Here is a 27278-nt window from a genome sequence, read left to right on the forward strand (position 1 = left end):
TAATTTTCTGTTCTCAAATATATTTCCATACCTATAACTTTTCTATATCTCTTTTCTAGTTTCAGACCCTTTCATAAATTCATATGAATGCTATCTGTGCATTTAATCTGCACAACAAATTTCATCCAGGACAGGAATCAGAAAATCTGTATATACAAAAATGTGCCTTGATCTTCTTCCCTCCCAGAGGTTGAGGCACAGGACATTTTTGAGCCTGACCTGCCTCTGTTTTCACTGTCACATGCCGTCAGCTCTAAGTGAGCTCCCCACTGTCAATGGTACCCAGAGGCTGCTCTTGGGTCTTTGGCTTACACTAGGCGTATTGATATGCAGTGGAGGAGGCCATTCCGTCCTTTTCTTTAGGCTTCCTAGAAGGTCCCTTTGCAGAGGCTGTCACCAAAACAGAGGTGGGCCTTAGTTTCTTTATCTTTTCTGGGTGCAGTGGTTTACTCTGCCAGGCTCTTCAGGCATTTGGTTTGGTGGGATACTGTTATGTTAGAATTGGTCTGCCCCAGTAATGGATATCCTCTGGCCAAATGGGGTCTCCTGTCAAATCTTAAAAGGGGAGTCTATTCCTGTCCCCAGGTCCTAAACTGACAAGCGGGAACCTACTGCCACGTCCTCTGTGGCCAGCAGCCTCCACCCCAGGGCCAAAGGCGCTGGAAGGCAGGGCAGAGCCGGTTCCATTTCTCTGCAGGCAAGCAGCTCCCCTGGGTTTCTGCCCGGCTCGGGATGGGGTCCTTGACCCACAGGGAGGGATCAAGGGGGGGGGGCAGGCCAAGGAGCAGTGCTGGGGGCCAGCTCTGGGTTGAAGGCTAGGAGTCTCTTCTACCCTTCTTCTGGAGTCTGCTGTCCTCGCACACCAGAGGCTGTGCCTTTTGACACCTGCAGTTGGCTCCTGAGGGTGCCCACCCCCCTGCACCTGCACCGAGGCCTGTGGGACAGTCCTTCATAAGCTTCACCTCTGACAGACCAACTCCAGCTGCAAGGTGCTGATAGTCCAGGAACACGACGCAGAGCCGCGTCTCTCTCTTAGTCAGGCTTCTGCCTCTAGGTGGCCCTTTCACCATGATCCTCTCCACAGAGACTGCCAGTAAGATCCCCTCAGCATGGCCCTGTCTTAAAGGCCAGAGAGAGACCCAAAAAGAGGAACAGGGAAGACGGGGATCCCTGAAACCATGCCTGGCAGACAGCCACTTTGACACAGACAGACTTGCACGTGCCAATCTCTCACACTGCCTTTTCCTCTGACAGGCCACCCCCAGCTCCATGGGTGCACAAAACAGAAAGACAGACAGCCAGAAAGGATCCGCCCACCCAAGGCCAACCAACAGAGGAGAACCTGCAACAGACCAAAAGGGAGTGAAAGTCTCCAGGTCCTTAATAGGTAGGTTTGAGGTGGCTAAGGAAACAAAGCACCAGGCACCCACACACGTGACAGAACAAGCAATCAGGTGCCAACAGACAAGCACTGACGGTGCCTCCTAACCACCTGTCAATCAGCAGGGTCTCCTGATCAATCCTGGAAGGACACAGATCTCAGCAAGATCCCCTGACCAACCCCAGGAGGACAAGAGACTCTAAAAACCTTCCTTTTCTGCCCAAGCCCTCCTTCCAGCCCTAAGCCCAATAAAATCCCAGTCCGACTGGAGACACAGGTGGATAGTTTCCCATGAGCCTGGTGCAATTCCAACTACTCTGTTGGACTGGAGGGTCTCCCTCTCCCCAGGAGCGAATCTCAGTAAAGCCCTGTTCAGCTGCTTTTAATCTGCCTCCTTTTGGTCACTGGCACCTGACCTACCAGTCCTCAAGTCCCACATAACCCTGACTCCTTCTCCAGTGGCACAGCAGATGTTCTCACAGAGAAGAAGATGTCCCCAAGAAGAATGACCACATGTGTGGAATCCAGGTTCTCAGTGTGCACACTGGGTGCTGCTGAAAGCTCCATCCCTCTCCCCAACTCCAATCCAATAACAAGGACGCCGTTTTTAGAAAAAGGAAAAAGAAGGTTTATTGCTTTGCTAGCAAAGAAGAAACACAGGGGACTCCTGCCCCACAGGCTGTGACTCTGCCCCTCTTTAACAGGAGGCTGCTAAAGAGGTGGGTCAAAGGCTACAATTCCACCTGTTCATCCAGGGCTGTAATTCACTTTTGTTAATTTGGAGACATGTGGGAGACCAACCCACCATGAGACTTGAGTTGACTCTCCTGCTGAGCCATGTGGCATCAGGCACCCATGCTGCTAGACTGTCCCGTTCTTCTAGGGTTCGAGGGACTTGTGTCTTCCTGCCCAAGCTTATCTCCTTATAGCCCCATGGGTGGAGCTATGCTCACCTGTTCCTTTGTAATATAACCCCTTGCCCTGTTTAGGATAGAATCTTCCATGGAAGTGCCTTGTGTGGGTCCCCTCCTCTTACTGTGCCCTTGGGTGTGGCCTACCCAGGTGTCAGTCAATCTGCTGACAGTGGACATCATGAAGATAGACTCAGCCCCCTGAACCTGACCCCTTGCCTCATTTGAACAGCTTCTCCTCAATAAAAGGGGTCAGCAGGGTCAGCATGTGCTCTAGGTCTCTATTCCTGCCGACCCTTAAGGTCAGAGGAGCTGTCACAGCGACCCCAATAAAAAAGGTGTTTGTGTCTCTTGTGTGGTTACTGTGCACAGCCCAGTCAGCCCAGTTCAACTGGAGTGAACCCAGTCACGAGAACAGAAACCCAGCAGAGAGAGTCATTTCTGAGATTTCTGGTGCTATCCCCAAGCCTGCATTGCTTCATTCCTATGGAGGGGGTATACTCAGGGACAGATAACTCTGCCTAGGATGGGGAAGAAAGGTATTCCTGTTTCCCCTGACATTAGGGAGAAGCAGGGAGAGAGGAAGAGAAAGAAACAGGTCCATTTTAAAAACCAGTAGCAGTGGCTGAGCAGCAAGGGCCAAGTCCAAGCCAAAAGTGGACCCTGTTCTGTAGCAAACTCAATGCACACACAGAGTAGTGAGAGAAACTTCTAGAACCTGTGTGAGCCATGGTGCTAGCTCAGCTGGGGACAAGCTCAGCTGGAGAGGTGGAGCAGCTCTGTGGGGGAGGAGGAGGGCTCTGCCCAGCTGCAGGCTCTGGGTGGCACTGAGTCATGGTCAGGGGAACAGAGGGAAGCACAAGAGACCGAGGCCAGGTAGAGCACAGCACAGGGGGCACCTGAGCCCAGGTCAGGGAGGGCAGTCCTGGCACAGCAGGTGCAGGTAAGGGGGGCTTTGGAGACACAGGTGGACAGTTTCCCATGACAGATGTCTTGCTGGAGGGCGAGGGGGTGAGGGCACATGCAGGTCAGTGAGGGAAGTCAACAGAGCTCAGGCTCCTGACCCAGCCCAGGGGTCTCAGCAGCTGTGAGGCCTGAGGCTGGGCCCAGGGCCAGGGAAACTTCACATCCCTGCAACTGTGATCGGGCTCAGCCTCAGGGCTGGGCAATCTGTGAGGAGAGGGGGACAGGGCCCAGGCAGCAACATGGCCAGGCGAGCATGGCTGCAGCCCTCCTCAAGTGCAGGGCAGGTCTTTGGTGCACGCCCAGGTGCTGGGGGTCACTTGAGGTCAGACAGGTGGCACCACAGACCATTATGAAGGGACAGGAAGGTTTTGGATTCCTAAGACCAGGACTTCCTGACATTGTCCTCTCAGTCCCAGCCGTAGGACAAGTAACTGAAGAGAGATCCCCCCTCAGAGGCCAAAGGCAGTTCTGTGGCACTTCTAGGGAGTGGGAGGTCAAGGTCAGGGTCCCAGCACAGGGTCAGAATGAAGGCTGCTGCCTAGGGCCCCAGTGTCTCCTTCCCAGGGGGAGGACACCAAGCAACCCCACCCTGTGGGCAGAGGTGACATCTGGCCTTTGCACCATGACAGGGCAGATGCCCCTTAGGACAGTCCCCATGGGGGCCGAGTGTTGGCGAACCCTGGGCACACTTGGGGCCTTCTCAGGGTGAGTGCAGAGCCAGGCTGCCCCAGGGAGGGCGGGCGACAGCCTCCCCTCCAGAGGCCGGGACACTGAATGGGACGGGAGGTCAGTGACACTCGTTGACTGGTGCATACAGCAGACCCGTGTTCATGAAAGAGAAAAGGAAAGAAGGCCATCTGAAGGGTCTCGGGGTTAAACTTGACCTGCCAACAAATACAAGAAGCTCCCATTTGTGAGAGGACTCTCCTGGACTTCTCTCTTCCCCAAGAAAGGCAGGCACAGCTTTTTTAAAACTTTCATGTGACATGGTTTTCAGAACTTAGGAGGAAGGAGCCAAGTGGAGGAACACAGGGCCAGAGGCTTGGCGTGAAGAACGGTCCTCATGCTGAGCATGAGAGCTTTATTCATTAGACAGCAGACCCTGGACACGAGTGTTCAGCTGACGCGTTTGCCCAGAGCAGGGGGAGCCTTGATGAGCAGCCCCCTCCTCCAGCCACCATCCACAGGCAAGGTGCCATCCCAGGCCGCAGAGAGCAGAGCTTCAGAACGTGCATTCTGGGGACAAAGCACAGGCGTTAGGGTGAGCGGTGCCATCTCCACCCACCCTGCCCAGCCTGGATGCCAAGGCAGGGTGGTCTCCAAGGCAGCGCCTCTCTGAAGCCTCCCCCGGGTCTCCAGGGAAAAACAGAGTGTCCCCACAGCCTGTGAGAACAGCTGCCTATCCCATGGAGGGTCACTAGGGGAAATAACTGGACCCAGGTCATCAGGGCAATGGAGAAGTGAGGTGCGCCTTGGCAGGACCCCTGGCTGGCACTCAAAGAAGAGGAGGAGTCCCCAGAGGGCAGGCAGAGGAAGGTGGACAGCCAGCAGGGGCAAGGCCAGCTCCCTGGCGGGTCTCAAGCCTTCTCCGGCCCTCCTCCCTGGCTGTGCTCAGGACGGGAGGCAAACACCATCCTTGGTCAGAGGCTGCAGCAGCTGGAGCTCAGCCTCCTCCCTGCCGCCCCAGGACAAAGCCAAGTCTGGCCCCTTGGCTCTGACTCCAGGAAGGTGCTTCCGGAAGGCAGGTCCTTCTGAGAAGGTGAGCTGGCCCCTGGGAGGCCAGATGGCTCTGAGCAGACAGGCACTCCCAAGACCTGGTGGGGTGGGGCCCAGATGGAGTCAGGATGGCAAACCACCTGTGCTCACGCCATCTGTGCTTGGCCCAGGCACAGGGCCCCTCCCAGAGCAAGAGGGGGCTGTGCTGCACCCCCACTGACCCCTGCTCCACTGAGGGAGGAGGGAGGAGAGGCACACCCAGTGGGCAGTCAGCAGCAGGATCAGGTGCAGGGAGGCACCAGGGCACCACACCAGCATGGCCACCAGCTGCTGTGAGCAAGTCACAGATGACAGGGACCCTGGGTGCTTGGTTTGCAGAAAATAGCCTCAAAAGTCAGCTCAGCATTCCACACCTGCATATCTCCCCATTCACTGTGGGTCACTTTAATCTGGTTCCTTCTACAGGATTCCTTAACCTAGAACATCTTTTAACAGCGTCCGTTTTATATTGTATAGAAAGGGGACAAATGGGACCAGCCAGTGGCTACCAGCTGCCCTCAGCAGAGGGCCCCTGATAAGAGGCTCTACACACAGATAGTCACAGTGACAGTGCTGGTTGTCCTGCCCAAGCCAGGCAGGTGGGCCTTCCTGGGGGTCTTCATGCCTCCACTAGGGCCCAGGAAGGATGGGGGCCTTGAGACGCCAGGCACCTGTGGTCACCATGCTGGGCCTTACCTTCCTCCTGCAGAGGCTTGAAGCACCAGGGCACCCCTGGAGTCTTGGAGTCAAAGCAGCAGCCGCGGTTGGAACAGTCCTCCTGGCTGATGGCAGGGTAGCCGCAGTTCACTCTCTCCTTGGCCAGGACGACACACTGGCTTTCCACTGCCCAAACAACACCAGGTCAGTGCCAGAGCCCCCAGGGCTTGGGGCCTGGTGTTTGCCTCAGTTTGAAGTTCACATCCTCCCTTAGCCCACTCCTGAGCTCAGAGAAGGCGCCTCCCTGCCCCTGGGAGCATGGGCTCTCCCCAGGAATGAAGGACCTGGGCTGTTGAAGGCCACACCCGGGGACCCAGTGTTGCCCTGGTGGCTCTCATTGGCATGCTCCCTTCACCTTGTCAGGAAGTCTGGGTACCTCAAGCTGGCAGGCCCTGGGGGAATCCAGGTCCCCAGAGCCAAGACCAGGCTCCCCTCCTTGTTTGAGCAGCAACACCTGCCCCTTGTCTAGAAATGGCCGTGTGCAGGACATGCCCTGTCCTCGGGGAAGTCAGCCACGTGCTGGTGCTGAAGCTGTCCCTCAGCACCCACCACCCCACAGTGTCTGCTTGTCATGACATGGCTGCACCTTGGGCCCTGACTCTCTGGGTCCCGAATCCTGCAGGCCTGTAGGACAGTTTAAACTGGTTCCTTCTATAACCCAGAACATCTTTTAACACCATCACTTTTATATCTTATAGAAAGGGGACAAATGGGACCTGCCAAGGGCTACCAGCTGCCCTTGGCCGTTTTATGAGCCAGGATATATGGGCAATGACCAAACAGACTCCATTTTACCCTGAGACTCCACATCATGTAAGAAATGCTTCTCCCTGGGATAGTCCCAGTTCTGTACCCATTAATCATTGCCTAGCATAGTATACTTGCAACACAAAATCGCAATTCTTACACAACATAAAATCGTTCTCTTTGGTTTCCATTTTTCTTGGGAAATGTACCTTGTCAGAGATTGAGTGTGTAGACATTAGTAACCATTCTCTAGCTTGTACTCCACTAGGTCCTTTTGACCCACGTCCCTTCTGCTTGCTTCTGCTCTGCCAACCTGGCTAGTTCCATGGGAAATACCAAGGCACCCATTGCATTGTCTTGCTAACTGCCCAGTTGAGCTTCTCTACCTGCTTGCTATCAGCTACGCCAATCTGGATGTAGTTGTTGGTTTTTTTGTCTTTAAATATCCTAAAATGTTGAAGCTACAGCTGTTTTCTGAAGAGACAACTTGTTCCCGTAGGAAGCAGTCCCTGCCTGTCGGAATGAAGACTCTGCAATTTGGACAAAACTGGGACTTGGTGTTTTCTGAGTGACCTGCCCCACAACAGCAGGAGGCCCCAGTGAGATCTACTTTTCTAGTGTTCCAGAGATGGCTCAGGACCACCCAGGGGAAGGCCTCTCAGAGGCGTTCCTCAGCCCTGGGCCATCCCTCCACCAACCCCTCACCCTCCTAAAACTGCCAAGAGTCGTCTGTTTCCCCAGAGAAGGGAAGTCCGCACTGTGCGGATCTGTGTCTGGAGGGGCTCTGGAAAAGCTGGACGCAGCATCATGGACCCGAGTCCAGGGCTAGCAAGAGGTTGCTTGGTTCTCTGTCTGGCTTTTCCTTGGTTCTCTGGTCTGTCTGGTCTGGGGTTAAGTTTGTCCTTGGCACCTGACCTGCTGTGGGTTTGATTATCTGCCTTGTGTTTTTGTCTTGTTTGTTGTTTGTTATTGTTTGTCCCCTTTTGTGTGTGTGTGTGTGTGTGTGTGTGTGTGTTAATTTCTACCTCAGTTTGTTTCTGATATTTTAAAAATGGTTAAGAATGTTTTAACTGTGCTCATTAAAGCTTGCATTAAAATGTCAACGGCTGCCAACAGATGATTTTTTTTTTGGTCAAAAAGTAAAAACTAAAGGTAAAAGAGCATTCTAGAGATTGCCTTCATTTAGGAAATGGGCCACGAGGCCAAGAGGGTAGACAATGTCTGTCCCTATAGAGGGCAGATTAGAACTAAAGGGTTTTATAAAATTATTATTTCTAAATTGTGTAAAAAAGCCTAATTTTGTCTAGGAAATTTGGCTTTTGTCTCTCAATATTTGCAAGCATGAATAACTCCCCGCTATTAAAAAGGGTCCAAAGATTTTTCAATGTCAGGCTGAAATTTGGTGGCTGCTATCCAAGAACCCAGAAAAACCAGTTTAGAATGGGACCCCAACCTGGGGGGACTCTCCCAGGGAGGCCAGTGGAGCTGCCTCTTTGGGAAGTTCCCTGAGGGAGGAAGAAGGCCCCATCATTTGTCTATGTTCCCTTAATTCCTTTTACCTTTGATGAGTGGGACCACCTCAGTACGGAGGCCAGAAAGGCTTTTTTAAATTCTATATTTGTTAAATTCCTGATTTTGATCCAACACACCTAGGTTAATATGTTATTTTGATTACACTCAGCTTTGTTCTAAGGCCATTTTACAAGGGTTAAGTCTGAATCTAATAGATTTTAAAGGAATAACCTACAGGGTTTTTGTTGGTCTGTCTGTTTTGTGTAGGTGTCCCAGTGTACTGTCTGTCTACATGTATTGCCATATCGACATATATTTGGTACCAAAATTGACATATGAACTCATGAATTAAAATTTTAAAAAATGGATCCAAATACCTTTGGTTCATATGATTTAAATGGTTCTATTTAAATAAAATGTTAATGTCTATAAAGTATCTAATATCCATTGTTTCTAGGATTTTTCTTCAACAGGAAAAAAAATGGTGACTAGTACTGTTCAATGCACTTGTCTGATATCTTGGTTTTTTAAAAAAAAATGTAAATTAGATCTGACATGTATGGATTTAATCATGGATGTGTTTGTTGGAGACATCTGATTGGTTTACAAAGTTAAAATTCTAACTGTTGAATACAATATCAAATACTCTTAACTTCTTAAATTCCATAAGGTAAGATACTTAAACATTATTGTATTTTCATAAATTGGTAAATTAAAAAGGACTTTAAATTACTTTGTGTTATCACTAAAATAAGGTTACTTAAAGTTAAAAGTCCCAACAGGTATAATTCTATATACAAGGGGTCCAGAGGTTTCAACTGCATTTCAATTAGAGTACAGTAAAAAACATAAAGTATGTCATCTTGTTAAGACAGAATAATTTATCCAAATTCAAAAATTTATAAGAGTTATTTCAAAGTATAAACAGAAAGATCAACAGATTAAAAATTATTAAAAGGTTCTAAATATAAAAGTGTATTTAGTAAAGGGAAAAAATATCCCCTGGTAAGAAAGTCTTTATGTGGTAAAGTAAAATGGTAATACATCTAAGTGAACAATAGGATCTAATTAAGTAATATAAAAATCTATAAATAAAAGGTAAATATTAAAAGGTTTATGTATAACTAAGTTTGTTTTATATATATGTAACACAAATAGTTAAAACTATTTCAGGTTGTTCTCTAAGAACAAATATTAATGTACTGATATAAACCAAAGTTTGACCTATATGTTAAAATGCCAAAGACTTCTTAAAATATTAATTACATTGTGTCTGTTAAGTTTTATTAATTATTAACAAGAGTAAAAACATATTTTTACAGAGCAATTAGTCTTGGAGAAATTAATGTTTGTACATCTGTGGTTAAATAGCAACTGTTATTTTAAAGAATTGTTCTACATCACAGAGTCTACATTTTTCTTTAAAGGTTAAACTTGGTTAATATAAAAACATCAGATTTAAAGGAACATTTTATCAAGATGTTGTTCTTCAACTAAAGTTGTCTAATGGAATTTTAAACTTATAAGGATAACAGATTTTACTGAGGATTTATTTATATCATTTGATGTTTTGTAGCCAAACCTTACATCACCTTTTACCCTGGGATATTAAAATTTAAAGGTATTTTAAAAGATAATGAGAGCCTGATCTGTTTAAATGCTAATATCATAAAACATTTTCGCCACTATTCCACACAAAAGGAAAGTTAAAAGCCCTCAGCCTTCCCTTGATTCATGTTATAGATGTATGTCGTATTGTGTTAGCTAACATTCATACAGACTCAGAAACAATATATGAAAATTTTATAAAATGATACCTAAAAAGAGAGACAAGGGTCATCTTCAGAACTAGAACACTTTACCTAAGATTTGTGCAGAGTCCCACCTTACCTGAGATAAGGCTCTGCCTCCTACCTTACAGCATGTCAAAATGACTTCAAAGTAGGCCAGACTTCAATTCATGTAAAGTTATACTCAAAAGATTGATTTTATTTTAAATATTACTGTGATCTCAAACAGGGGATATAATGTATAACTCAACCAAATTCAAGATAGCTATTACACAAAGTAAATATGTTTTTACTCTTGTTAATTTCACTTTGTATTTTTCTCATAAGTGTTGCCTATTAATGTTTTGCAGAGGTAGTGCTTCAAGAACACACAACCTAAATTAATTCAAGATATTAAGCCATCATCTAAAGACAGATAATAATTAAAGGGGATAACATTAACTGTAAAGCGATAAACATTAAAGTTAAAGCCCAGTCCTCTTAGTTTAAGACTGATAAGACTGACTTGCTGGGCGTTTAAGCCCAAGACTTAAAGATTTTGGTTAAAATAAAGAGGCCAAGAAAACCAGTATTTGGCTCCTGCCCGCTGAGTCAGCCTGAACCCAGGAAAAAGGAGAAGAGCTTTGCAACTCTGGGCCACATAACCTCCCAATCAAGGAGATCAATGAGACCACTGGAGAATGGAAAGCCAATCAGTACTCATGCTGCAAAAGAGGAGGGTCATTGGAAGCTCATCCTTGCTGCTCCCAAGGGAAGCCACATGGTCAGCAAGACCTTGATCCATCCTAACACAGATGGCACTAGCAGAACTAAAAGGGTGCTCATGAGCTCCCCAAGAGTATCCCCCAAGGAGACTCAGCTGACTCTTAACAATGGATAGGAGAAGGTTGGTTTGACCAGCTTGATCTTAGGCACCTAGCAAAAACAGTTAAACCCAAGGCACAGCCATTCCTGGGCATTTAAAGAAAGAAAGAAACAACAGTTATGTGAATATAACTTAAGATGTATACTGGTGTTAACCACGCTCCCCTGCCCAGCCCCCCAAGAAGAAGCAAAGCTGGAGGCAACAGAAGAGAGATTCTTAGGCAGGAATCCCTGATAACTTCCAATAGAAACTTCCAGAGCCACAAGTTTTTAGTCAGTTTAAGGCCTACAGATCTTCCTAAGCTCCTACACATGTAGACACGATCAATGTCTGCTAGTATAATTATCTAGCCCTAAGTAACAAAGATAAAGGGATCTCTACTGAACACAGAGGTCATGCCAATAAAGATATTTTACAAAAATCAGATGACATTAACTAACATTAACTAAGTGTTGTCTCTACATTCCTGATAACTCTGACAATGTTAAAGATTTACATTCCCCAAAAAGGGGCCTTATTAGGCTTTGTTAGGCCTTGCTATGGGGACAATTTCTCAGCTCTTTCACCTCCTGGTAAACAATTATTAACTTCTATCATTTTCATGATATTCCCGGACAGATTCCAGAAGCTACAATTGCTATTTCATATGAATCTTATTTCAGCACTAGTGTCTTTTTTTCCCTCTCATAGAAGTGTCCACCCCCAGGTGAATTTACAACCTGTTCTTCCTGAACAAGATTTTTACCATGGACCCCTCAACCCATCCAGTTTCTAAAAACTGGACTCCAAACTGCTTGCCCCACTGCACATCGCCTCCTCTCAGCTCAAAGCAGCAAGAGCAATCATCGTCCTTTTTCCTTACAGCAGTAGGAAGTCCCGAATGTTAAAGGGGAAAATTATGGTTAGTATAGATAAATAATTGGTTAAATCACAAAGTGGAGGCTAGTTTAGGTCCAAAAAAAAAATGTTAATCATGTTTTTCTCTGGCTCAGAAAATCATCACAATGGCGACTTATAATTAATATAGTTTTGGACTACAAAAGGTGGAATCCAACATTAGGAAACTTATAAGAATGAGGCTTATGCTTCCCTCCCCCAGGTTTCCAAATACATAACTCCCCAATCACGAACATTCCTGTCTTTCCACCAAGGTGTTAATACACCCCAGGAGTCTTCTAATTCTCACGTGGCTCCAGAAGGTATTTGGTCTGCCTGCCTAACAGGAGTAACTCCCCGCGTGTCCCTACAGCTTTTGGCACATCAGGATGGGACAAATTTTGTGTGACTGTTCACATTATTCCCCAAGGGTGCTACTACAATGGAGAAGCTAGACAAAATCATCTGGGGTTCATACCCATCCTAGGAGAACAGCCCCATCCTAGTTCCCCTACTAATGGGCCCAATGGTTGCGGGATTTTCAACCCCTGGGCACAGCAGCTCTTTTAACTGGAAATGAAAATTTCAAGGCCCTGAGAAAACAGGTAGATTTGGATTTGGGGGAACTAGCAATCAGTGAACAGACTGGAGACCTCTTCAGATCCCCTGGCAGAGTGGTAATTACAAAACAGGAGAGGTTTAGATCTCTGGCTCTTAAAACAGAGAGGCCTATGTATGGCATCAGGGGAGACATGTGCTTCTATACTAATCACTCAGGAGTGTAAGAGACTGTCTAACTCTGATCAGAAAATGATTAAAGAAAAGGGAAGAAACAAGACAACATGAAGGAATTGGTATCAAAATTTGTTCTCCTGATCCTGCTGGCTAACTATGATTATACCAGCTATAGCCAGTACATTCTCTGAGGACTTCTAATTGTACCCTGCATTTTTAATTGTCTGATAAAATATATAAAACAAAAGACACAATCTGTAAAACTGAGAGTCCTCCATACTCATTACAATCAACTATGTACTAATGATGATGACACAATGATTTGATTAGTTCCATAAAACCAGTGGGGAAAGTTATGGGCCAGACTATATGGACAATGACCAAACTGACTCCATTTTACCCTGAGACTCCACATCATGTAAGAAATGCTTCTCCCTGGGAAAGTCCCAGCATGGTATACTTGGCAACGCAAAATAGCAATTCTTACACAACATAAAATTGTTCTCTTTGGTTTCCATTTTTCTTGGGAAATGCACCTTGACAGAGATTGATTGTGTAGACATTAGTAACCATTCTCTAGCTTGTACTCCACTAGGTCCTTTTGACCCATGTCCCTTCTGCTTGTGTCTGCTCTGCCAACCTGGCTAGTTCCATGGGAAATACCAAGGCACCCATTGCATTGTCTTGCTAACTGCCCAGTTGAACTTCTCTTCCTGCTTGCTATCAGCTACGTCAATCTGGATGTAGTTGTTGGGCTTTTTGTCTTTAAATATCCTAAAATGTTGAAGCTATAGGCTGTTTGCTGAAGAGAGAACTTGTTCCCATAGGAAGCAGTCCCTGCCTGTCGGAATGAAGACTCTGCAATTTGGACAAAACTGGGACTTGGTGTTTTCTGAGTGACCTGCCCCAGAACATTTGGAGGCCCCTGATAGGAGGACTCCACCAACAGATAATGACAGTGAAAATACTGGTTTTTCCTACCCAGGCACAGGCACAGATATATGTGACTTCCTAGGGGTCCACATATCTACACTCAGGCCCAGGAAGGACAGGATGGCCCTGAGACACCAGGCACCTAGGGTCACTATGCTAGACTTACCTGGCTTTTTCAGAGGCTTGAAGCACCAGGGCACCCCTGCAGTGCTGGAGTCAAAGCAGCAGCCGCGGTTATTGCAGTCCTCTTTGCCGATAGCAGGGTAGCCGCAGTTCACCCTCTCCTTGGCTGGGAAGACACACTGGATTTCCGCTGCCCAAATAACACCAGGTCAGTGTCAGAGCCCCCAGGGCTTGGGGCCAGGTGTTTGCCTCAGTTTGAAGTTCACATCCTCCCTTAGCCCACTCCTGAGCTCAGAGATGGCGCCTCCCTGCCCCTGGGAGCATGGGCTTTCCCCAGGAATGAAGGACCTGGGCTGTTGAAGGCCACACCCGGGGACCCAGTGTTGCCCTGGTGGCTCTCATTGCATGCTCCCTTCACCTTGTCAGGAAGTCTGGGTACTGGTGCAGGCCCTGGGGGAATCCGGGACCCCAGAGCCGAGACCAGGCTCCCCTCCTTGTTTGAGCAGCAACACCTGCCCCTTGTCTAGAAATGACCGTGTGCAGGACATGCCCTGCCCTCGGGGAAGTCAGCCAGGTGCTGGTGCTGAAGCTGCCCCTCGGCACCCGCCACCCCACAGCGTCTGCTTGTCATGACATGGCTGCACCTTGGGCCCCGACACTCTGGGTCCCGAATCCTGCAGGCCTGTAGGACAGTTTAAACTGGTTCCTTATATAACCTAGAACATCTTTTAACACCACCACTTTCATATCTTATAGAAAGGGGACAAATGGGGCCTGCCAGGGGCTACCAGCTGCCCTCGACATTGGCCCCTGATGGGACGCCTCTACCAACAGACAATGAAACTGACATACAGGTTGTCCTGCCCAGACCCAGGAACAGGCCCAGGCATGTGCGGCTTCCAGGGGGTCCTTATGTCTCTACCTGGCCGAAGAAGGATGGGGGCCCTGAGAACACAGGCACCCGGGGTCACCATGCTGGACTTACCTGGCTTTCTCAGAGGCTTGAAGCACCAGGGCACCCCTCGTATGCTGGAGTCAAAGCAGCAGCACCGGTTGGTGCAGTCCTCCTGGCTGATGGCAGGATAGCCACAGTCCACTCTCTCACTGCCCGAGACGACACACTGTTGTCCCGCTGCCCAAAAACACCAGGTCAGTGCCAGAGCCCCCAGGGCTTGGGGCCAGGTGTTTGCCTCAGTTTGAAGTTCACATCCTCCCTTAGCCCACTCCTGAGCTCAGAGATGGCGCCTCCCTGCCCCTGGGAGCATGGGCTTTCCCCAGGAATGAAGGACCTGGGCTGTTGAAGGCCACACCCGGGGACCCAGTGTTGCCCTGGTGGCTCTCATTGGCATGCCCCCTTCACCTTGTCAGGAAGTCTGGGTACCTCCATCAGGCCCTGGGGGAATCCGGGTCCCCAGAGCCGAGACCAGGCTCCCCTCCTTGTTTGAGCAGCAACACCTGCCCCTTGTCTAGAAATGACCGTGTGCAGGACATGCCCTGTCCTCGGGGAAGTCAGCCAGGTGCTGGTGCTGAAGCTGCCCCTCGGCACCCGCCACCCCACAGCGTCTGCTTGTCATGACATGGCTGCACCTTGGGCCCCAACACTCTGGGTCCTGAATCCTGCAGGGCTGTCTCCATGTGCCTAAAGGTCCACCTGGTGCCATGACAACTAGACTCTTCCTTGAGGAAATGGAGCACGTGGGACAGCCCCGGGCCAGCCCGCAGCCTCTACTCCAGTGCTTCCCGGGGCCTTGCACGTTGCAATCCCTGGCAATCTCTGAAATCCACCAGGGCCTGGCTCCACCCTGAGACGGTCTTACAGGAGGAGCTGACCAGCCCCCAGGTGACCCTGGTGGGTGGCCAACTTTGGGAGCTGCTGCCTCTGCCTGCTCTGCTCTGGAAACCTGGTGAGGTCACCCCCTTGTGCCTTCAGACTTGGCGCCAACACCGCCTGAGCTGCAAAGCCATGGTGGCAGGAAGACAGTCGGCAGAGCCATGTTCTGGACCAGTCCCTTCCTCGTCTCTTTTGTCAACTGCCAGCATGTTGGGCAAAGTCCTATGGTGTGATCAGAAACCTCTGGCGAAGAAGGCACCGGGGCAGGAGTTGGGTGCCAGCTGCCCCCCAGGGCAAGCCTGGGTGCAATCGAGTTTTCAAGCCTGACCCGCAGGGAGGCTGCCTTAGAGATGCTGACTCTTGAGCTTCAGTTTCCTGAGTGTGACACAGGGACAATAAGACCCTCTATGTGGGGCTGCTGCAAGAACAGGTCTGAATCTGACAAATGGTGATCACTAAGTTGACGTGGAGTAGAAGCATGAGGGTTTCTCAACTCTGGAGACCACAGAAGGGCACCCCGCCTGCCAGTCTCTCCCTCTCTTGTGTCCCCACCCTGCCATCGGGGACCAGAGTGGTACTCACACAGGCCAACGTCCTGCTCAGCCCAGCCAGAGGACCCCAGGGCCAGGACCAGCAGCAGCAGCCAAAGCGCTCTGGCCTCCATGACAGTGGGCGTCTTGAGGACCACACACAGGATGTGCCACGCCACCAGGAAGGCCCTTCTATACCCCTGTGTGTGCACAGGTTCTCTGGGTTGTTTGCCTTGGGGAGGGCTCTCCAGGGCCCAGCTCCACCCCCCTTTCTTTCCCCTGCCCACAACTGCAAACCACCAGAGGCTCGCTGCCCTGAAGGGAGGGCCACTCGGGTGGACACTGCTCTGGGGCTGATGATCCTCCGTCCAGGAGGCAGGAGCCAGGTTGGGGCATCTCAGCTGCAGGAAGGGAGGAGGGCTCAGCGTGGGGCGGGAGGGCTCCCTCTACCAGCACTGGGTCCCTGACACTAAGGCTGCCAGCCTTAGCCACCAGGCCAGGAGCCATGCAGAAGGGCCCTGCCCACCAACAGGCCCCTGAATCCGGAGCTTGAAAGCAGGCAGCAGCTGAGTCAGGTTCTTACATCCCTCCCAGGAGTATTGAAAGGTGGATGTTTTTTGTTTGCTTTTTGCTTTTTTCCATCAAAACCATTTTACTCTATTATATCTTAATCAATGTAGAGTACACTTATTCAGTGCATTTTAATTAATGCACTGAATTTTGTTTTTAAAATTAAATAATATACAACACCCCTCTGTACAGAGACATCCACTGCTAACATCTACAGGTCTCTGGATACAAGCACTTTTTTTAGGGGTGATTAGGGCTCTGAACTCGGAGCCACACCATATGCCCTATTTTATGTTTTTAAAATTAGAGACAGGGTCTCACTAACTGTCTTAGTGCCTTACTTTTGCTGAGGCTGACTTTGAACTCAAGATCCTCCTGCCTGAACTCAAGATCCTGAGCTGCTGGGATTATAAGCATGTGCCACCGAGCCCAACCCAATGACATTTTTTTTTTATATAGTTATCGCTTATTTTCATTTTTTAACTTTTAATTCTAATTTGTTATATAAGACAACAGAATGCATTATAATTCATATTACACATTTAAAGAACAATTTTTCATATCTCTGCTTGTACACAAAGTCTATTCACACCATTGATGTCTTCATAAATGTACTTAGGATAAGGAAGTCCATCTCATTCCACCATCTTTTTTACACCTCTAGCCCCTTTCCTTCCCCTCCCTCCCTTTGCCCTATCTAGAGTTCGTCTAATCCTCCCATGCTCCCCCTCCCTACCCCACTATGAATCAGCCTCCTTATATCAGAGAAAACATTTGCCCTTTGGATTTTGGGGATTGGCTAACTTCACTTAGCATAATATTCTCCATCTCCATCCATTTACCTGCAAATGTTATAATTTTTTTGTCTTTTATTGCTGAATAATATTCCATTGTGTATATATACCACATGTTCTTTATCCATTCAGCTACTGACAGGCATGTAGGTTGGTTCCACAGTTTAGCTATTGTGAACTATGCTATTATACACATTTATGTGGCTGTGTCCCTGTAGTATGCTGTTTTTAAGTCCTTTGGGTATAGATCAAGGTGTGGGATAACTGGGTCAAACGGTGGTTCCATTCCAAGTTTGCCAAGGACTCTCCATACTGCTTTCCAGATTGTCTGCACCAATTTGCAGTCCCACCAGCAGTGTGTGAGTGTGCCTTTTTCCCCACATCCTCGACAACACTTATCGTTGTTTGCATTGTTAATAGCTGCCATTCTGACTAGATTAAGATGAAATCTTAAGAGTCGTTTTGATTCACGTTTCTCCAATAGCTAGATACGTTGAATATTTTTTCATGTTTGTTGATTGATTGTATATCACCTAAGTGTCTGTTCCGTTCCTTGGCCCATTTATTGATTAGGTTATTTGTTATTTTGGTATTTAGCTTTTTGAGTTCTTTATATACCCTGGAGATGAGTGCTCTATCTGATGTGCAAGTGGTAAAAATTTGCTCCCAAGCTGTGGGCTCTCTCTTCACCTCACTGATTGTTTCTTTTGCTGAGAAGAAGCTTTTTAGTTTGAATCCATCCCATTTATTAATTCTTGATTTTTAATTCTTGTGCTATAAGATTCTTATTAAGGAATTAGGGGCCTAAATCTGATATAATGGAGATGTGGGCCTACTATTTCTTCTATTAGATGCAGGGTCTCTGGTTTAATTCCAGGACCTTGATCCACTTTGAGTTGTGTATTGTACATGGTGGGAATAGGGGTTCAATTTTTTTTTATTTTGCATATGGATTTCCAGTTCTGCCAGCACCATTTGTTGAAGAGGTTATCTTTTCTCCAATGTACATTTTTGGTTCCTTTGTCTAATATAAGATAACTGTATTTATGTGGGTTATTCTCTGTGTCCTCTATTCTGAACCATTGGTCTACCAGTCTATTTTGGTGCCAATACCATGCTGGTTTTGTTAGTATTGCTCTCTAGTATAGTTTAAGTTCTGGTATAGTGATGTCACCGGCTTCACTCTTCTTGCTAAGGATTGCTTTAACTATTCTGGGTCTTTGCTTTTCCAGATGAATTTCTTGACTGCTTTTTCTATTTCTATGAGGAATGTCATTGGGATTTTGATTGGAATTTCATTAAATCTGTATAATACTTTGGTAGAATGGTCATTTTGGCAATATTAATTCTGCCTATCCAAGAAGAAGAAAGATCTTTCCATCTTCTAAGGTCTTCTTGAATTTCTTTCTTTAGCTTTCTGCAGTTTTTGCTGTGGAGGCCTTTTATGTCGCGACCCCTCGCCGGCAAGGGAAAACACGACACAGGATTCTTCTTTCAGCAGTTTATTCAGGCCTTGAGTCATGTATCATTCTTCTAGCGCCTGCCACCCGAACACACCCAAGCACAGCTTAATAAAGCCCCCCGCGTCCCAATCCCAAGCCGCCACGTGGATCTCTCTCATAGGGTGGTAAGGGATTGCACGCCAACTCTCCATAAAAGGAGTTGTTTATCACAGGCCACAGTGGAAGCCGGCGCCATCTTCTAATGGCGGCCACGGTTTATAAGAATGGCTTACCACACTTTTACATCTTTTGTTACATTGATTCCCAAGTATTTTATTTTATTTTTTGAGGCTACTGTAAATGGGGTAGTTTTCCTCATTTCCTTTTCAGAGGATTTGTCATTGATGTACAGAAATGCCTTTTATTTATGGGTGTTCAATTTGTGTCCTGCTATTTTGCTGAATTCATGTACTAGTTCTAGAAGTTTTCTGGTGAAATTTTTTGGGTCTTCTAGGTATAGAATCATATCATCAGCAAATAGTGCTAATTTGAGTTCTTTTTTCCTTTCTGTATCCATTTAATTTCTTTCACCTATCTTATTGCTCTGGCCAGTGTTTCAAGAATTATATTAAAATAGAAGTGATGAAAGGTGGTATGCCTGTCTTGTTCCAGTTTTTAGAAGGAATGCTTTCAGTTTTTCTGCATTTAGAATGATGTTGTCCTGGGGCTTAGCATAGATAGCTTTTTCAATGTTGAGATATGTTCCTGTTATCCCTAGATTTTCTAGTGTTTTGAACATGAAGGGTGTGGTATTTTGTCAAATGCTTTTTATGCATCTATTGAGATGATCATATGGTTCTTCTCTTTAAGTCTATTGATGTGATGAATTACATTTACTGAATTCCGTTTGTTGATCCAACCTTGCATCCCTAGGATGAACCCCACTTGATCGTGGTGCACTATATTTTGATATGTTTTTGTATTCAATTTGCCAGAATTCTATTGAGAATTTTTGCATCTATGTTGATTAGAGATATTGTTTTGAAGTTTTCTTGATGCTGTGTTTTTGGCTGATTTTGGAGTCAGGTTTTGGAATCAGGTTTTGGATTCAGCCTTATAGAATGAGTTTGGAAGTGCTCCCTCTTTTTCTATTTCCTGAAAAAAATTGAACAGTATTGGTATTAGTTCTTCTACAAATGTCTTGTAGAACTTGGCTGTGTATCCAACTGGTTCTGGGCTTTGCTTGGTTGGTAGGCTTCTGAGGGCTTCTTTTATTTAATCACTTGAAATTGATCTGTTTAAATTGAGTATAACATCCTGTTCCATTTGTGCAAATCATATGACTCTAGAAATATGTCAATGCCTTCAATATATTTCATTTTTTTTGAAATACAAATTTTGAAAATAATTTCTAATTATATTCTGTATTTCTGTACTACCTGTTATGATATTTCCTTTTCCATCACAGAAATTTGAGCTTTCTCTCTCCTCTTTATTACCATGGCTAGAGATCTGTCAATTTTATTTATTTTTTCAATTAACTATCTTTTTCTTTTGGCAATTTTTTCAATTGCTTCTTTTGCTTCAATTTCATTGATTTCAGCTCTGATTTTAATTATTTTCTGTCTTTTGCTTTGGGTGTTGATTTGTTATTCTTTTTCTAATGCTTTGAGATGTAATGTTAACTCATTTATTTGTTGACTTTTTCTTCTTTTAAGGAATGATCTCCATGCAATGAACTTTCCTCTTACTACTGCCTTCATAGTGACCCAGAGATTTTGATACATTGTATCTGTGTTATCATTCACCTCTAAGAATGTTTTAATCTCCTTGATGTCTTTTGCAACCCATTGTTCATTCAGTAGCACATTATTTAGTCTCCAGGTGTTGGAGTAGCTTTTATTTCTTATTTTATCATTGATTTCTAATTTCATTCCATTATGATCTGATAGAATGCAGGGTAGTATCTCTACTTTTTTTGTATTTGCTAAGAGTTGCTTTATAGCATAATATATGGTCTATTTTAGAGAAGGATCCATGTGCTGCTGAGAAGAAAATGTATTCGTTCATTGAAGGATGAAATATTCTACAGATATCAGTTAAGTATAAGTTATTGATTGTATTATTGAGTTCTATAGTTTCTTTGTTCAGCTTTTGTTTGTATGATCTATCCAGTGGTGAAAGAGGTGTGTTAAAGTCACTCAGAATTATTGTGTTGTGGTCTATTAACTCTTTAACTTGAGAAGAGTTTGTGTGATGAATGTAGATGCCCCATTTGGGGGGGCATACATATTTATAATTGTTATGTTTTGTTGATGAATAGTTCTCTTAAGCAGTATGAAATGTCCTTTGGATTAACTTTGGTTTGAAGTCTACTTTATTTGATAGGAGGATGAAACCCCTGCTTGCTTCCGCAGTCCATGTGAGTAGTTTGATTTTTCCAAACCTTTCACCTTCACTCTGTGGATGTTTTTTACTGTGAGTCTCTTGAGAGCAGCATTTTGTTAGGTCTTTTTTTCATCCAATCTGCCAGTCCATGTCATGTGATTGGTGAGTGTAGGCCATTAACATTCAGGGTTATTATTGAGACATGATGTGTATTCCCAGGAATTTTTGTTTATTTTTGGTATTTAACGTGACTTGGTTTCTCCTTTGATTGGTTTTTCCCTTAGTGTAATACCTCCCTCTGCTGATTTTCATTCTTGTTTTTCATTTTGTCTTCATGGAATATTTTGCCAAGGATGTTCTGTAATGCCAGGTTTCTAGCTGTAAATTCTTTTATTTTTTTTTTTATCATGGAAGGTTTTTATTCATCATGGAATCTAAAACTTGACTTTTCTGGATATAAGATTCTTGGTTGGCATTCAATTTGTTCAGAGCTTGACATATGTTGTTCCAGGATCTTCTCGCTTTCAGGGTCTGTTTTAAAAAATCTGCACATAACCTTATTGGTTTCCCCCATATGCAATCTGATTCCTTTCTCTCTCCTTATTCTGTATGTTGGGCATTTTCATTATAATGTGCCTTGGTGTGGATCTGTTGTGATTTTGTACATTTGGCATCCTGTCAGCCTCTTGAATTTGGGTTTCCAATTCATTCTTCATGTCTGGATTTTTTCTGATAATATTTCATTGAATAGATTGCACATGCCTTTGGTCTGGAATGCTATGCCTTCCTGTATCCCAATAAATCTTAAATTTGTTTTTTTTTTTTTTTTGCTATCCCATATTTCTTGAATATTTGGTTCATGGTTTCTTACCATTTTCACTGTGTGGTCTACTTTCTTTTCAAGATTATTATATATTTTGTCTTCATTGTCTGAAGTCCTATGTTCCAAGTGATTTAATCCATTGGTGATGTTTTCAACTGAACTTTCAATTTGGTTTATTGTTTCTGGCATTTCAAGGATTTCTGGGTTATTATTTTTTTTAGAACCTCTGTTTCCCTATTGAAGTAATCTTTGCTTCCTGTATTTGTTCATGTAGCTCTTGTCAAAATGATCTTTGTGCCTGTATTTGCTCTCTTATATCATCCTTTACTCCACAGAACATTTCAATTATGTACATCCTGGACTGTCATTTCTTCTGCTGTGTTGGCCATGGATTCTAGTACTGTGGTATCTTGATTTGTTTGGGTCACTTTCTTCCCTTCTCTTTTCATATTGCTTGCGTGTCTTCCATTCTAGGGCTGTGGATCCAAGGCATTACCATTTTTACCCTATAGGCTTAGCAAGCCCCTGTAGGGATCCCATACCTTTCCTATGAGGTGAAGGACGATGTTATCAGATCCCAATATAAATAATATACACCCTGAAAACAAATGTTTGCTAATAAAACGTTTGCAGTTTGGTCACAATCACAGAAATGGCGAATTCAGTTGTTATCTACAATATACTCAGTAGGTTTGTAAAAGGCTTTACAGTTTCTGATGGTGGGAGACCTTCTCTGATGCTGAGCCCTGGAGCCCTGGATGGACACAGTGGCCATAATTCCTGCACGGGAGCATGAATATTGCTCCCAAAGAAGCAGTATTCTCACTACTTGAGTCCCAGGTCACAGAGCCACACAGAATGCTGCCTCCCTCTGGCCCGCCATCTTGGATCTCTCCCAGCCCAAGTAGACTTTCAACACAAACATCCATCTTTGCCCCGCTTTTTTGCCTTTCCCTTCTCTCTTCTTCCCTCTTCTTCTCTTCTTCTTCTTTCCCTCCTCTCCCTGTCTTCCTCCTCCTTTTCTTCCTCCCCTCCTCTCCTCCTTCTTCAGAAGTGCTAACCCTGGAAACTGACTTACAGCAGCACACCTAGATGAGCTGGAGAGACTTAAACCTGAGAAACAGGCTCAACCTGCATGAGCCATGAAGACCTTGCCCCCTCTGGCAGACGAGTCCCCTCTGCAGGGCCCAGGTTGCCAACCCCAGCTCTCAGGAAGAGGGGGCTGTGGGGAGCAGGGGCTGATCTCAGTCCCAGGCCCTTTTGATACAGGTGACCACCAGGTCCCCTCTGTCTTTGCTGAGGTGCTGTGATGACATTTGAGGCTCTTGCAGGGACCCCACCTGGAAATCCCTGGGCACATTCTGTGCATCACGCCACCACACGGGCATGTTTGAGTGGGGGCTGTTGGTAGGTGCGGTAATCTGCAGAGCAGTCATTCTGTGAGGACAGGGAGAGCCAGGCTGGGTGCTTCCTGGGAATTGGGATGTGTGCTGCCTGGGGACATGCGCCTGTGCCAAGGAGCCCTCCTCAATGGGACTGAGGTGACAGCCACACCTGGCTTCCTCCTGCTGTGAAGGCCCTGAGGAGGACCATGAGAGCCAGCTGTCTGTTTCCTTGGTGAAAGGAAAGCTAGAACCTGTGAGATGGGGAGCAAGAATGAAGGACGGAGGCCAGACAGACACTTGTCAGAGAGTTCACCTGTCAGAGCTGACAAATAAAGGCCATCTCTCCATAGAAGGAGAGACAGGGCAGGCTCGGGGTTCAGGACTTTGATGGGGCAGGCTCAGGGATCAGAGCTGGGCAGGTCCTAATGTGGGTGGTGAAGGGTGGGGTTGGTGTGAGGAAGTGGGGAGTCTGTCTCACAAAGGCCCTTCAGAGGGAAAGGAAAATTTTTCTTAAAGAGGCGGCTACACTTAAGATGGCCATCCAGAGGCTAAGCAAGGACCTTACTTTCTCCCATTTTTTGTTTGTTATTGGGACTCTTACGGGGGAGGGGCATAGGTCGATATTCTGTAGCTTCTTCCTGCTGGGAAAAGAGTGGCACCTGGACCCTTGTTAGGGGCACAGGGTTTTATTGAGGTAGTGGTGATTGCCAGGGGTGCCAGGTGATGCTGAGTCCAGATGGCCCAATTTTGGTGAGGGGTTGGAAGTCCTAAACAGAAGCTGGTTCACAATTGGGTTAGAGATCCTTTGCATCTGGTCTCAAATAAATCTAATGACTCAGGGGGCAAGCATTTGCCAAAGGCCTATGACAAGGAGAGAGGTCAGGAAAAGGGGTACCCACTGGAGAAGGGGTTACTTAGCTGCCTTCCTTCAGATCCAGTGGCAGAGGGAAGCTGGGAGCCCTGAAGGAGACGGAGGTCAAGGGGCATTAGTAACTCAAGTCCCCTTGGTGGTCAGGAATCCGTGCTCCTTCCACGAAGCAGAGTGGAGAGAAGTAGGTGGAAAGTAGAGTCACGTAGACGTTGGGGGAGGCCCCCTTTGCCACAGTGAAGGCTCTGATGAGGGCACCAGGTCAGCCTGCTGAGTGGATGTGTTACTGGGGAGGGGAGCGGCTTCCACAGCCGAGGGTAGAGAGATGGTAGCAGACCCTGCCTGACAACGCCCTCCTGAAGGAAGGAGAGGCCATCTGTGGGCCCTGTGCATGTGGCCTGGAGCAGGGCCTCCTGTGTGTGGGAGGGGTGTGGAAGGAGCTGCCCCAGAGTCTCAGTGCATGAGTGGGTGAGAGGAGGAGGGGGGAAGAGTCCTGAGGAGCGGGAGGAGGGTAGCAGGGTTTAAAGGTGAGCAGGTGTGGACAGTGAGACTGGATCTCCCACCAGGGAAACCTGTAGAGATCAAAGGGGACAGGGGTAAGGAGTGTAAGCCCTGGTAGGTGAGGAGATCCTTTAGGTGACGGGGAGCCAGGATGGTGAGTGGGGCCCCAAGGTGGGTTTCTTTGAATCCCTAATGAGTAGAGAGGCTTTGGCCAACATTCGTAGGCAAAGGGCCCATCCCAAACAGAGGGGTCAAGACCTTGGATAGGAAAGCCACAGGGGCAAAGTTTGGCCCTAACATGTCTGAGGACCCCTAGAGCAAATCCCTGGTTTTCAGCCACATGAAGTTGAAGGGGGTATGTGAGATCAGGGAGACGGGGAGAGAGAGAAAGTTCTGAGGTCATTCTTCTGTGTTGTAGCCAAGGGAAAAGTCAAATTGACACTTTCCCCCTTAGCCTCTTACCAAGCCTGCTGAGTCTGTCCTTTGTGTTTCAATGTCAGTGTGGCCTTGGCTGGGGAGATGGCTGCCCAGGTCTCCACAAGGTAGGAGGGCCCTGGGGTCCTTTTTGTCTAGAAGTGGGGTCTCTAGAGGAATCAGAGCTTTAGTGGCAAGGAGAAGCTGGGCGGGGGAGCAGGAGGAGACAAGGGAGGCTTAGAGTGGGGAAAGGAGAAGGTCTGCACATAAGGGATTTCCTTCCACTTTCCTGGGCACTTGCCAAAGTCATGAAGATATGAAGGTTGGATTGGTTGAAGGGCCTTCAGATCGGGAGCCAAAGAGAGTAGGCCTAAGTGAGCAAGAGGCAGCTGAGAGGTGAGTCCCATGGGATTTGGGGGTTGCCCATGGCGAGTTGGAGTCTGGGGCTGAGAGAAAGCAGTCACCCACTACCTTCCTAGTCCTGGGCTTTGCCCATAGAGAGGCCTGGCCAGGGCTCTCGTGAGCTCTGCTGAGGAGCTGAGAACCCAGACCCGAGAGTGAAGTGGCCAAGGGGAAGGGATGGTGCTCTCCAACGTCTAAGTTCTAGAGAGGAGACTTGTCACTGGTGTCTCTAGGGAGTAGACTTGTGAGGAGGGGGAGGGAAATGGCGAAGTCACGCAGGAGTGTGGATGAGAAGGAGAACACCAGGTGAATGGAGGTGGGTGGTCCTGGGCCCTCGGGCCAGGGTCCCAAAGCAGCTCGAATCCCCAGAGGGGAGGTCAAAGCCCATGGGACAACCTGACGGACTCACTGGCACCAAGGGAAGTAAAGTGGCCCAGGGCGAGTCCCACACACCTGGGACAGGAAGGGGTTTATGTCAGGAGCCTCCCAGGGCCACTCTGCAGAAAGCTCTGAGGCGGATGTGAATGGGCTTGTGGTGTGAGGCCCTAGAAGGACTGGAAACATCCCAGACAGTAGGGTCCACCTTGGACGGGGTAAGGGGAGGCACTGGCAGACGGAATAGGGGACGGTCCTGAGGTCAGGTGGAGGGTCAGGGGAGCGGCAGGAGAGTCTGGAGGGTGTTAGACAAGATCACATGGACATGGCGGGAGGTCCACTTATATGACTGAGTCAGGAATTGAAACTCTTTGGTCTATGTGGTGGGACTTGAAGTATAGGACACAAGCCGCTTTTCCATCTGTGAAAGATCTGACAAAGAGAAAGGCACATGAACCCAATTACACGATCCACCCAGCCGCCTCGCGTAGAGGACACAGAGATGCGGGTTGAGCAGTGGTAATATGTGAGCGTGTGGCAGGAGGACAGAGGGCGGAGGGGCGTGGGGACAGTTGATACAGAGGCTTCACTAGAACAGAATTGTGGTATGGCAGGGCTCATCCGCTGGTCAAAGGAGAAGGAGTCCTGGGTAGGGTCTTCTGTCCCTTTGGAAGCAGGCGCAGAGGAGGTGAGAGCTAAGAGGACTTGTGCGGGAGAGCAGGAGTTGCAGAGAGAGGGCTTAGAACGTAGGGAGGAGAAGGCCTGAACGTATGAAATCTCTTTCCATTTTCCCAGACACTCACGGTAGTTGAAAAGATCCCTGATGATATTGGGATCTAGAGTGCCACTAATCGGCCATTTAGAGTCGGCGCACAAAGGATATTGAGGCCAGATCTGATTGCACAAGTGGATAAGTTTTCGGGGCTTTAGATGCGGCTTCAGAGAGAGCTCAAAACCCAGGACCACCTATAGACTCAGTTGACAATAGGGATGAGTTGTAGTTGTGAAAGCTGTAGCTGGGGGTGCCCCTGACCACATGGTAAAGCTAGGAATACCATGATCCTCTCCACAGAGACTGCCAGTAAGATCCCCTCAGCATGGCCCTGTCTTAAAGGGCCAGAGAGAGATCCAAAAAGAGGAAGAGGGACAGACGGGGATCCCTGAAACCATGCCTGGCACACAGCCACTTTGACACAGACTTGCACATGCCAATCTCTCACACTGCCTTTTCCTCTGACAGGCCACCCCCAGCTCCTTGGGTGTACAAAACAGAAAGACAGACAGCCAGAAAAGATCCGCCCACCCAAGGCCAACCAACAGAGGAGAACCTGCAACAGACCAAAAGGAAGTGAAAGTCTCCAGGTCCTCAAGTCCCACTGAGCCCTGACTCCTGCTCCTGTGGCGCCACAGATGTCCCCAAGAGAGAGACCACACTTGTGGAATCCAGGGTCGCAGTGTGCACACCAGGGGGTTGCTGAAAACCGGGTCCTTGTCCCCAGTGCCTATCCCTAACAAAGTCACCGTTTTGAGAAAAAGGGAAAACAAGATTTGTGGCTTTGCTCCTTAAGTGACAGTCGCCATCTTAAGAAACAGTTTCGCTTTCCTGCCCAAGGGCCTTTCTGAGAAAGGTTCCCCCCTCACACC

The 27278-nt window shown here is 47.2% G+C and overlaps 1 protein-coding gene across 2 annotated transcripts in view; it reads right to left on the minus strand.

Moving 5' to 3' along the window:
* Positions 1-4306: 4306 nt before the first annotated feature.
* Positions 4307-27278, minus strand: part of LOC107136159 (trefoil factor 2-like) — a 23351-nt gene continuing 379 nt past the window's right edge. Inside the window, exons 1-5 of one of the 2 annotated variants that reach the window (XM_048803710.1) lie at positions 15725-15881; positions 14297-14443; positions 13355-13501; positions 5710-5856; positions 4307-4494 (exon numbers count right to left, since the gene is read on the minus strand). In XM_048803710.1, coding sequence (XP_048659667.1) covers positions 4481-4494; positions 5710-5856; positions 13355-13501; positions 14297-14443; positions 15725-15806 — 537 coding nt within the window. In that variant the 5' untranslated portion in view covers positions 15807-15881 and the 3' untranslated portion in view covers positions 4307-4480. Of the gene's footprint in view, positions 4495-5709; positions 5857-13354; positions 13502-14296; positions 14444-15724; positions 15882-27278 lie in introns of those variants that run through there. The other variant, XM_015478355.2, reaches the window with a different exon arrangement.

Source organism: Marmota marmota, unplaced genomic scaffold (genome assembly GCF_001458135.2).
Source record: "Marmota marmota marmota unplaced genomic scaffold, marMar, whole genome shotgun sequence".
NCBI lineage: Eukaryota > Metazoa > Chordata > Mammalia > Rodentia > Sciuridae > Marmota > Marmota marmota.